The sequence below is a fragment of the Crocodylus porosus genome, unplaced genomic scaffold (assembly GCF_001723895.1).
Source record: "Crocodylus porosus isolate Cpor-Errol unplaced genomic scaffold, CroPor_comp1, whole genome shotgun sequence".
NCBI classification, from domain to species: domain Eukaryota; kingdom Metazoa; phylum Chordata; order Crocodylia; family Crocodylidae; genus Crocodylus; species Crocodylus porosus.
Window position 1 is genome coordinate 27,901,152 of NW_017728910.1, and position 12,461 is coordinate 27,913,612.

The window sequence follows — 12,461 nt, forward strand, 5'->3', positions numbered from 1 at the left end:
GCCAAAAGAAATCTCATGCAGTTCAACAAGGACAAGTGCAAAGTCCTGCCCTCAGCAGGGAACAATCCCCTGCACCAGTGCAGGCTGGGGGTGACGGGCTGGGCAGCAGCTCTGCAGAAAAGGACCTGGGGGTGATGGGGGACAATAAAGGGAATAGGAGCCAGCAGTGGGCCCTTGTCGCCAAGAAGGCTACTGGCATCCTGGGCCGCATTGGTAGGAGCGTTGCCAAGAGGTCAAGGAAGTGATTTTTCCCTTCTATGCAACATTTGTAAGGCCACATCTGGAGTCTTGTGTCCCATGACCTGGGACACATAATTGGTGATGAGAGGCTGAGGGAATTGGGTTGATTTAGTCTGGAGAAGAGGAGACCAAGGGGGATTGAACAGCAGCTTTCACCTTCCTGCAGGGGGTTGCAGAGAGGATGGTGCTGGACTGTTCTCAGTGGGTGCAGATGACAGAACAAGGAGCAATGGGCTCATGTTGCAGCAAGGAAAGTGGAGGTTGGATATTAGGAAAAATCTTCTCACTAGGACAGTAATAAAGCAGGTTAGACAGACACTTGGCTGGGATAGTTTAGTGAGGGATGATCCTGCCTGGAGCAGGGGGGGTGGACTAAGGGACCTTCTGAGGTCCTTTCCAGCCCTGCTTGCCCAAGATGCTATTCCTTTAAGGGAAGCTAAAGAAATTAGGGGAAATGACATGGTGACCATAGAAAAAGATGAGAAAGTTTAAATGAATCAGGAAAAAAATTAGCCTCAGGATAGGTCATTAAGAAATGCCAATGGTAAGACTTACTAATGCTGCCAAAGACACAGGCATACTATGAATATTTCCCACGGACAGCAGTCGGGGTTCAGGCCCTACTGGGGGGGCAGGAGACTGTAGACCTGGGTCCCTGGCCCTGTAGCCCCAGTAGCTGAGGGCCTTCCAGCAGGGCCAGGGGAGGGTAGGGAGAGAAGGGTAATGGCATGGGCAGGGCACAAGCATATCAGGGTTGGCCAGCGCCCACAAAACAGGTTGGGGGGGACAGCCACAGCTGGACCCACATCCCAGTGAGAGAAAGGGGCAGGGGGAGCTCTGATGTTTTCATGATAAAAACACAAAATCAAAGGTGTTTTATTTTAATCACGGAAAAATGTGGATTTGGAGAGGTTTAATCAGAGACTTTGCAATTTTTAAACAGAGAAAACCAGGATCCCTGCTGAGAAGGCAGCTGCACGGATGCTACAGGTTTAGATGAAAGAGGCCCCGGACTCAGTTCCATGGTCTATTCACTGTGCGGTGCGGTATCGACAACAAGCAAGCTCAGTAGACTAAGCACTGGTGAAGTGACAGGCCTCAGCAAGCAGCTATGGAAGGGGCACCATCAAAGATGATAGAAGGCAGGCCAGGGAGACGCATGAGAGACTCAAAGTTGAGGTTTCTAGAGAAGTTTGGAGGAGCTCAGGACTGGCCCTGGCCATGGTCGATATTTTCACTGATGAGCTGGAAAGGCATACGGAAAAAATTCGTGGCTCACAGCAGATGCCACAAAGGTCAAGGAAGGTGCAAATAAGGAGGCAACAGAGCCGGCATAAGGAATGGGCCCAGCTCACCAAGTTTTTAAATAGGGCCAAATACCAATCAGACACCTAGGAACAAGCAATGTCTGGTCAAACCTACAGTGGTGGATTTTCTCCTGAACAGTGGGGACTCTGAAAAAGATTAAGGGGTGACAGACCAGGAACCCAACACCTGCTCCCAGTGCAATGGAGTGGCAAAAAGGACAAATGCCATCCTGGGATGCAAAGGGAATGGCAGTGAGGAGAAGTAGAGAAAGGATTTTCCTTCCATGCACAGCACCGGTGAAGCTTATCCAGGAATGTTGTATCAAGCCTGGTGACCACATAAAAAAAAAGGAAAGAAAAAGGATGTTAAAGAAACTGGAGAAAATGAGAGGTAGAAAGATGACTTGAGGGCTAGACAGATGCCTCCAACAGCTCGATCTGTTCCACTTATCATAAAAAGGTCTCTTAATTGTGATGTACAAATATGTTCATAGGAAGAAAATAACCAGGACAAAAGGGCTCTTATTTAGCTGAGAAAGTCAAAAGGAGACCCAGTAGCAGAAAGCTGAAGCCAGACTAATTTAGATTAAAACTGGGCATATGTTTTTAGCATCAAGGATGATTCACTGTGAAGACAAACTCAAGTGGTGGATTTGTCTGTCTCTTGATGTCTTCAGATCCACAGTGAGACCTTCCTAGAACATATTCTTTAGTTCAACTCAAGTTACTGGGCTCCAAACAAGGGTACCTGGATGGAAACTAATGGTTTGAGAAGATTCAACTAGGTGAGTGAATGGTCTCTTCTCAAACAATGTGAAGTTATTAGATGACAAAATAATTGATAGTAATAACAACAAACACCCTAAAGACTGTATAGAACAAAGACGTATATGATTATATACAGCTGTTGTGTGTTATTTTGAATTTACTACAAAACTTTGCTCAATTACTTCATGGCACATTATTGTGAATCATTAAACCTTTCAGAGAAACCAGTTTTTAAACACAAAATTCTACAGCCTAAATGTTGCCTGAAAATACATTTGTAGAAATATAAAACTCTAATCGACCTGTTTTCCATGGGCATTTTACAGTCAGGTATCACTCCACACAGAGGATATACTTGTGCTCAGAGAAAAGTCTGCATGAAAAAGACCACTTTTAATTTGACCTACTTACCTCCACCAGGATGGAGACAACTGAGTTGATGATGATAATAACAACAAGTGTTACACGCCACTGATATGGCACGCAAACCAGCTGCAAGAAATGTGTCATAGGTGAGCAACATACACTCAACATAACATGCACAAAATTGTGTGTGCATATGGGAAAACTGGATGGAAGCAAAGCTGGATATAAACTTCAAATTTAAATTCCTGTTCCTATTGCTCAAACAGAAGTCTATGCACTAGAGCAAATGCTTCGCTGTAGAAAGCACTGGATTTTATCTTTTTGCATTCTGAGAGGCTTTCTGAGAAAAAGTGGAAAGGGTATGAAACACATTTCAACTTATAACTTATGTTGATAGGGTTGGGTTTTTTTTAAGGTAAATGCTTCTTTAAATTGTCATGCAAAGCTAGACTACTTTAAATTGCTGGGTATAATTTGACTGTACAGGTGTGTGTCCAATTTGTGTTCAGTTCTTCTAGCAGACCTCTACTTGTCAGAAATGTCTATCAGGGCCAAGAGAAGTTGACTGAGAAGGGAAGCCAGCTGCATTGTGCATGATGTGTATTCACTGAATCTTACCTCTAGAGACGAGTCAATAACTTCAGTTGGATGCAACATGATGACAGATATGAAGATGTAAAGAAATATCACAGAGAAAACAAAAAGAACTGTAAAAGAGGAGAAAATATAACTTATCAGTTTGTCTCACATAGCCAGTATGTATGTCTGTCACACATGCTGTAAGAAAAAATGTCTATAAAACAGGGCGAAGGGTATTTTACATTAATAAGCCAGAAGCAAATAGTCTTATATTTAAATCTTGGATTTGAAAAAATTTGCAGAATTCTATTCTAATTATTTGACTACATATATAAAAAGATCTTATCACATATCCCTTTCTCAGTAATTTATGAAAATACAGTTTGTGATACAAGTTTTCCCTGTTCACAACAGAAAATACAATCTGAATGCACTTTAAAACATGGGTAACATTGACATTTTGCTTGAGAAGGACATAAAACCAGGTGTATTATGTTACCCAAAGTACTTAATTCAATGAGGGAAACGCATCAGTGGACTTAGTTCAGTTTCCCAAAGAAGAAACTACTTTCCTGCCAAGAATGAACCACCTGCATTTCACAAAAATTACTTTGAAAAGAGTGACAATTTGTAGCATACAAGAAATTTCTTCATTAGATGGCTGAAACAACATCCCCAGAGGAATCCTGGATATTTTTAGTGCCCCACGTATTTTCAATAGACATATTACCTTGTCCCCTATTTCCTGCGGAAGAAACTCATTTTCTAGTGAGCAAAACTGATATTTTTGCCCATCATATCATGGGATGCTAGACAAGGGAATCAGTAGGACATGATTCTAAAGACTAGGAAAGGATCGGATTCTGAACAAATCCATTACAAGAATTAAGTCAGTCTATTGCAATAGGAAACCCTTATTTGCAAAAATACAGCAGGGCTGTGTATTAAAAACTTACGGTTTTTGTAGCAAGGCTGTCTAAAGGGCTTCCCTTTAGAAAAGACAATTGCCACGATGAGGTATTGAAAGCTGGAGATAAAAAACACGGTCGTATTTTCATAGTTTTTGATATTGTGCTCATCGTGAAGGGTCTGGTTCCCGTGGCTGGAGGAGTTGGTATCTGTGGCACTCGACAGGTTACATGCACTGCAACACAGGAGAACATTCAACATGCAGTTGAAGAGAAAAGAGTTGCATCTACTGTAAGCAACACAAAAATAATTCCAGGAAATTTTGCCAATTAGGTTACAGCAGATGCATTCTGGACATTTTCCCATGGGTAACTAAGCAGGTCGTTGCGCCTGGAAATGACTGAGGCCAGGGACCGGAGTTTCTTTTGCACCTTGTGAGTCCTGAGGTTGTTTTCAAGATGTCAGTCATTACGGGAACAAGCCTCATTGTCACACATGATCCCGGAGGCTGCAGTAAGTAAAAAGACAAGGTCTGCCATACTAGGTTTATCTAGCTCAGTATCCTGTCCCTCACAGGGGCACAGAGCGGATGCTAAGGCCTGTCTGGACCTTTGTACAAGACCTGTCTGGACTGATCTGCCTCAACCCCTCTCCTCTCTCCTTACAGCTTCCAGAGGCCTAGAAAATCCTAACTTGGAGGCTACAGCTCTACTATCATGTTTCACACCCACTGATGAACCTGTCCTGAATGAATCTGTCCAATATCCTTTTGAACCTAATTAATCTGTCAGTCTCCAGAAGAAATGGGTATAAATAGTAGCTCAGGGTACAAAGCTACGGGGCCACAGAAACAAGATGTAGTAACTAGACAATCTACTAACTTTATGGATAAAGTGGAAATGAGCTTAAAGCAAGGGGGCCCTTTGATCATAACTCAGCTCAGCATCTCAATCTGAAATTCAGGGCTCTCCAGATTCAGTCGTCCTGTTCAGCCTAAATTCTACTCATGTTACAACTGCTCTTTGTACGAGGTGATTCCAGACCAGGCTGTTCTGTTCCTTTCCTTTCCACTTTCCCCTGGAAATGACAACAAATTTGCCTGTGGCTCCTGCGGTTTCATGGGATCCCTGAAGTCATTCCTAATGGGGTCGCAGCACTCCCAAGTAAATTACCTTCATTCCTCAGTGAATGTTCTGCAGCCCACAACTGCCCGCAGTGCCAGTGCAGGCAAGCAAGACTTCAGCACCTCACCTGCTCCAGCTGTCCAAGGCATAACACTCCTGCTTCCAAACTTGTACTTTCATAAAAACAGGGAAAAGTAGGGCCCTCAGGAGATCATCTAGGTCAGCCCCCTGCTCAAGGCAGGATCACCCCTGCCTAAACTAGCCCAGCCAAGTCTCTCTCCAAGCTGTGCTTGAAAACAGAGACTCCACAGCCTCTCTGAGCAGCCTGTTTCAAAGGGGAACCACCCTCATAGTAAGAAAGTTCTTCCTATTCTCCAGACTAGATTCCACTCGCCAACATTTAAGACCATCGCTCCTTGTCCTGTCCCCTGCAGCTACAGAAAAAAAGTTTCTCACCATCCTCTGCATACCCGCCCTTCAGGCGTTTGAAAACTTAGCAAATCAGTCTCTCCCTTCCAGACTAAATACATGCCTTCTTTTCCATCCTTCCTTGCAATTCATGTTTCCCAGACTGCTTTGCCCTTTTGCAGCTTTCCTCTGGACTCTTTCCAGTCTGTCCACATCCTTCTTGAAGTGTGATGCCCAGAACTGAAGCCAGCACTCCAGGGGAGGCCTCTGAGCTCTACTCAACACTAGTAAGGCCTGAATAAAGTGGAATACAAAAACCTAGAACTCTTGGTTCCAAAATGATACCTTTTATTAGACCAACTGGAAAATGGCAAGAAAACTGTCCAATTTTCTTGCCATTTTTCAGTTGGTCTAACAAAAGATATAATTTTGGAACCAACAGTTCTAGTTTTTTGTATGTTTTTCCATCTCAGACCAACACGGCCACCAGGTACACCCCTGAATAAAGTGGAAGAATCATATTCCTTGATTAACAAGTGACAATTCTATTAATATAGCCCACTATGCTGATGGCTTTTTTTTTTTTTTGCAACAAGGACACACTTGGCTCATATTCACCTTATGATCCACCATAACCTTCAGGTACTTCTCTGCAGCACTGCAGCCCAGCCAGTCATTCCCCAATCTATGCTTGGGCATGCAACTGCACTGTTCCAAGTGCAGGACTTTGAACTTCTCCTTGTTGAATTTCATCTGATTGGTTTTGGACCATATCTCCAGTGTATTCAGGTCATTCTGGATCCCAGCCCTGCCCTCCAGAGTATCTGCAATTCCACCCAACTTGGTGTCATCCACAAATTTGCTAAATGTGCACTTGATCCCATGGTCCAAATCTAATGAAGAGATTCAAACTTTAATAGTGAAGGTTGCACCTTAACCAAAAAGCCAGGAAGCACCAGATTAAAAAGCACTGGACCCAGGACAGACCCCAGCAGTGAGGCCACTTGATACCTCCTCCCAACTGGACATTGAGCCACCAAATACTCCTCACCCTGACAAAACAAAGCCCACTGTCCTTCTTGCCTTCCCTAATCTTGTGAGCGTAACAGATTGGTTGTGTTTCCCCAAGGTTGCAGGAGTGAGGTGGAAGCAGCTCTCAGATTCCCAGCTCACTCTGCAGCATCTCATTTGCCAGTTCTTCCACACTGTATCAAGGTCAGCCCTAATGTTTTGTGCAGGTCTCCGTATAACTGTCCCATGGGCTGCAAGAAAGAAAGGCCCCACTGTCATTCAGGAGGCAATTGGCAGTACAAAGTGAGATTCACTCCAAACAAAAATCCTCATTTGACTCCAAAAAGTCAGAAGCCTTTCTCCTCCCACAGCAGATGGCCCCCACGTACCAAGTTCAACACAGTAGTTCAGCACTGCCATTAGCACCCTGGAACTGCCCATTTCCCAGCTGGAGGTTACATATTTATCAGCTGTTTTCCCTTCAGAGGTGACCACGCTCTTTACAACTTACTCTGAGTCTGGGGTCCAGGACTCATACCAGGGCTGCTGCTTGACCCAAACAAACCCCATGGCTTGGAAAGCAATGCAGATGACCATCTGGGACAGGACTGAGCAGAGAAGTGGACCTGAGATAAGACCTGAGGGTGGCCTTTGTGCAACAAGCTCCTTCCAAGCAGGATTTAAACTCACTGGAAAGAGAGAGAGAAAGAGAGAACTAATGATCACCAGCAAGCTTCATGCTTCCAAGAGTCACTTTGCCTGAGTTTTATGGAGCTGGAATGGTCTGCTCGTACCTTCTAGATATTTGCATTATGCTAATTTGGTGGGGTAACGCTGCATTTAAAATATGCAACTGCCTGCACTAGATTGATTCTCAACAGCCTACTGTCACACAGACCAGGAAACTGAGCCTCCCACTGATATGAAGCAACTAAGAGAGCCAGGGAACAGGGGTCAGGGGTCACAGCAGTGACCCATCCTTACCCAGCTGGTGAATACAGTGGAGGCTGAGTAAGCCAACCTTTCCACCCCTGTGTGGCCAGTGGGTACCAGCAGTGGCTGCAGGCTATCTACTTTCACTTGAGGTAGCATGCCACAGTTTCAAGAGCAGTTTTTAATCTTGGGCAATAATTCAACTGATAGTAACCTGTAAGCTAGACTCATTTGCATTTTTCATGGGTGAGGACAAACTGACGAGGGCAGACAGCCTGGGTAATCTGAACGTAATCTGTTGTGCATAAAACTTCAGTGAGTGCAAGCGCTGAGAAAGTACCCATCACACCATCATCATTTGGACAATAAATGCCTTCAAGTGTTTCAACCATGTGTTTTCCTAGGTCAAAGTTCAGTTTCCCAGGGCTGCCAATCACTCCTGTCATCATGTCTTTGTGAGATTATATTATGTCACACACCTGAGCTCACCCCAATATAACATTATGTCCTCCCATTCAATTTTTTTGATTCATATACTTTGGGAAAATGACAACTACTATCGCAGAAAAAATGGTGTTTAACAAGATCCTGACAATAAATTTGAGCTTGCAACACAATTTCTTTCTTTTGAAACTCCAGCAGTTGATTACAGATAAGAAGAAATGGATTACAGATATGAACAAGAACATAAAAGAGATTATTCAGCACAATATACTCACTAGTAAAGACAACAACCAAAATGATTGCCAGATCGATGAAGAGAAACTGGAAGTCTCCTAAATTGCTTAGGATCTATAGAGAAACAACAATTGAAATGTTAGCAATTTCTTCACATTTAGAAACATCAGATGATGGATTTGTATGGGATGGTTTGGATAGGGATGATCCTGTCTCAGGCAGGGAGTTGGGCTAGATGTAACCTCTGGTGGTCCCTCCCAGTCCTACTTGGGGCTGGATGATGATTATTATGATTATAATAATAATTTTCATCTGTAAATTCTTTCAGATGTACTTTATACATGAGGGCTCAATCCAGGCATGGGCTGAGCACTCAGAGCCTTTGGGAATCATAGTTACTGCAAGAGACAAAATGGTACAGATTCAAACTATAGAGGTTGTTTTTACAGGGAAGCTGACCTCTGTCCAAATTATTGCATTTACTCAAATACAAGATGAGCTTCCCCGCCCCCAGCTGACATGGGGAAAAAAGCCCCGTGACTATAAAACATACGCTGGGCAAACATGCTGACGGGAACCTACCACAAGGGCAGGCCAGTGCATCCCATCTGACTAAGACACTTTTTCAAGTCATGGTGAGCCACGAACCTGTACACCTTTTGACATCCTCTTCACTCCTACAGTTGAGCTGCACCTTTCTATCCCATTTCCAGTGATTCCTGTTTTTTCATGAGGCCTTAAATGCCTGCCAAACATCATGAAATGGGGCCCCAAATGGTTCAGCCAGAATCCCTCTGTCGCACATGATTACTGTGGCTCCTCCCTCCTCAAGGTGAAGCTGGACCAGGTTGCCCTGCACCTCACCTGCACAGAAATTTTTGGTGGATCCCAGGACTCATGACAAGAACACCTTGTTCCAGTCGTGAGTGAGGGCTAATTAGCACGTGGATCCTTTGTGGGGGGCATCTGGAGTACACACATACTGAGCAGTGCTGAGCTGTGGGGTCACTGTGGCTTGAAATGCTGTTGACTGTGGCAGGGCCCAGCCCAATGAACTAGGAGGCAAAGACTTGTGATTTACCACAAAATTAATACCATGCGTAGCCTGTACTACATATAAGCAGCTGCTAAAGCGCCGTTCAAAAGTGCATCTATGAAGTGAGTACTTGTGCTAAAACCTGCAGCAGTTTCAGAACAAAGATAACATGCATCAAGTTTGGAGGAGCAAAGTGCATGGTGTGAGGGTACTATATGCAAATTGCTATTGCAGTGTCTAATTTCAGGGTTATATTTCAAATTTGCTCCTCACTTTCATGTGCTCAGGGAGAGCAAGGTCTGACAGTAAGGAGGGGAAGAGACAGTCAGGGGAAAAACTGGGGGGAAGCAGAAAGCAAAGGGATACCTGACGCCCCAGATTTATTTTTCCTTCTGTAGCAGGGGGAGGGGAACAAGGTAAACTGCCGATCAATCGATTCTATACCTGGAAATTATAACAAATTAATAATTTTTCCATGTATAGAATCTAATTATTTGGGGGGGCAAAGTGATCTTAGAATCAGGGTCATCTTCTATTTGAGTAAATACAGGAGCACAGCAGCGCAAAGTCCATCTCAGACCCTGAAGTTCCTTAAATATCGTACACCAAAAAAACCAATCGCACAGGACACTGTTCTGACAAACCTTTACCATAAATCTCCTGGAATGCCAACTCGCATTCCAAATCTGAGGTCACAGATATGAATTACAGGACAGTTAGCACAGAGACTTTCCACCAAGTGCCTTTAAATACAATAAGGCAGTCACTGTATATTCCATTACCTCATTATTCCCCAACTATGTATCATTATAGACACACCATGTTAGTTAAAGTTCTGGTCTTTTCCTAATTGTTGATAATCTGTTATGGTGACTAATGAAAAAGCGAATTGTCATTCTACGTGTTGTGGGAGGTCTGTGCCTTACCCAGGTACCCATATGGCTTCCCAATCGCACTAGCACCTGAGACCCTACTCCACCTGCAGTTATTTTATGCCTTTGATTTACCACAAATTCCCATCTACTGAACTACAGGAAGACAAATGTAATACTGTAAATGCTGCGGTCATGTTATCTTGCTGTCAAAGGCAGGGTGGGAAAGTTTCTAGATGATCAGTGCATAAGTTTTCCAGAAATCAAAAAGCAAGTAGTACCTTACAATAAGCACCAAGTCATGTCCCCTCCCCACCTCCAGGAAACCCCCAGCAAAAAAAAAAAATCACATCATATTAGTTGGTCAAGGGTTAATTTCCTTGTCTGAAACTGTTAGATAAAAATGTAATAACGTTTAAGTGTTATATGGTCAAGTACTCACAGAATACAGTAGGGTAACACTAAAGTACTGGATAATGCTGTACAATGCCATGAACTTAAATACACAGAAGGAAGTTATTAAAGCGGCCCGGCCTTCCCTGTGAAAACAAATACATCCATGTAATAAAAGGCATTAATTACATGCTGGGCAGTAAAATGCTTGCTAATATTAAACACGTGAATGCACACTGTGAAGCATTTTCTGCTAAGTGACAGCAAGGTCAAAGACATGTCAAGAATCTGAAAAGGAAAAAGGAAAAAGATGCATTTCCCAGCTGAGTGCAACTGTCAGCGTGCCACCTAAATATAATGAGTAATGTCTGCTCAGTGAGATTTACTTTGGGACGATTTACCGGACAAGCTATAAGAGCTGTCAAAGTTCAGCGCTGCTCTGAAAAGCATCTGTGGCACATCTGCTCCACAGAACTGCTCCCTGACCCCTGCTCAGGGTCAGACGACCTGACTGCAGATAAACAAGTCAGCTTTCACACCTGTTCCTACCCCTGCGAGTTCTGCAGAGCTGGCACTGTGGGGCAGGCTGAACTGGGTTGTTTTCTGGTTCATGAGTCAAAGCTGTCAACCAGCTTCCAATTAGGAACAAAAACACTTCTCAGCAAGCCCAGCGGGAACCACAGGGTGCAAGCACGCAGCACACAACTCGATTTAGCAGTAAATCACTCAAACTAAAAGTTACTCTCTGAAAAACATACAGTAACTTTACTACATGGCAAAGTTAGGTAGAGTGGGCCCAGGTCTGCTCTTAACCAACTCTATCCCAGGCTTGCTGTCTTCCCAGTGCAAACCTGTTCCCACCACTCAGTGGACAGTTGCTGTAATCGTGCCCACAGTGAGCAGCTAACTGGGGAGAGCTGGTCATGTTTCATAGTTTCTAGGGTCGGAAGGGACCCGAGTACATCATCTAGTCCGACCCCCTGCCATGGCAGGAAAGAGTACTGGGGTCAAATGACCTCAGCAAGGTGCTCATCTAACCTCCTCTTAAACACCCCAGGGTAGGAGCCAGCACCACATCTCTTGGAAGTTGGTCCCAGACCCTAGCCGCCCTGACCGTGACGTCGCGCCTCCTGATGTCTAGTCTGAATCTCCCCTCTGCCAGATTGTGACCGCTATTCCCGGTCACTCCTGGCAGTGCTTGGGGGAACAAGGACTTTCCCAGTGCCTGCTGATCCCCACCCCCCGACTAGTTTGTAACAGGCCACAAGATCCCCCTCAGCCTTCTCTCGTGGAGGTTGAACAGGTTCAGGTCCCGTCGCCTCTCCTCATAGGGCCTGCCCTGCTGCCCCCTGATCACGCGAATGGCCTCCTCTGGACCCTCTCCATGTTGTCCCCATCCCTCCTGCAGTGCGGCACCCAGAACTGGACGCAGTCCTCCAGCTGAGGCCTGACCAGTGCCACATAGAGGCGGAGGATCACCCCCTGGCCCTGCTCGAGATGCATCTGTGGATGCATGACGAGGTGCGGTTGGCCTTCCTGACCACGTCCCCACACTGCCGACCCATGTTCATCTTGGCATCAGTGATGACTCCAAGATCCTTTTCTGCCTCTGTACTGACAAGAAGGGAGTCCCCCTGCCTGTAGGTATGGTGCTGGTTGTTCCTCCCCGGGTGCGTCACTTTGCACTTGTCAGTGTTGAATCCCATCCTGTTCTTGTCCGTCCACCCTTGTAACCTGTCTAGGTCCAATTATAGCCCATTCCTCCCTTCCAGTGTGCCCACATCCCCCCACATCTTAGTGTTATCAGCAGATTTGAACAGGGTGCTTTTTACCCCCT

The 12,461-nt window shown here is 44.8% G+C and overlaps 1 protein-coding gene across 2 annotated transcripts in view; it reads right to left on the reverse strand.

The window, feature by feature from the left end:
* ATP13A3 (ATPase 13A3) overlaps positions 1-12,461 on the reverse strand; it is an 88,761-nt gene that overhangs the window by 8,895 nt on the left and 67,405 nt on the right. For both annotated transcript variants that reach the window (XM_019532934.1, XM_019532935.1), the window contains exons 27-32: positions 10,674-10,770; positions 8,365-8,437; positions 7,224-7,401; positions 4,217-4,404; positions 3,300-3,388; positions 2,727-2,807 (exon numbers count right to left, since the gene is read on the reverse strand). In XM_019532934.1, the coding sequence (XP_019388479.1) occupies positions 2,727-2,807; positions 3,300-3,388; positions 4,217-4,404; positions 7,224-7,401; positions 8,365-8,437; positions 10,674-10,770 (706 nt within the window). The remainder of the gene's footprint in view (positions 1-2,726; positions 2,808-3,299; positions 3,389-4,216; positions 4,405-7,223; positions 7,402-8,364; positions 8,438-10,673; positions 10,771-12,461) is intronic.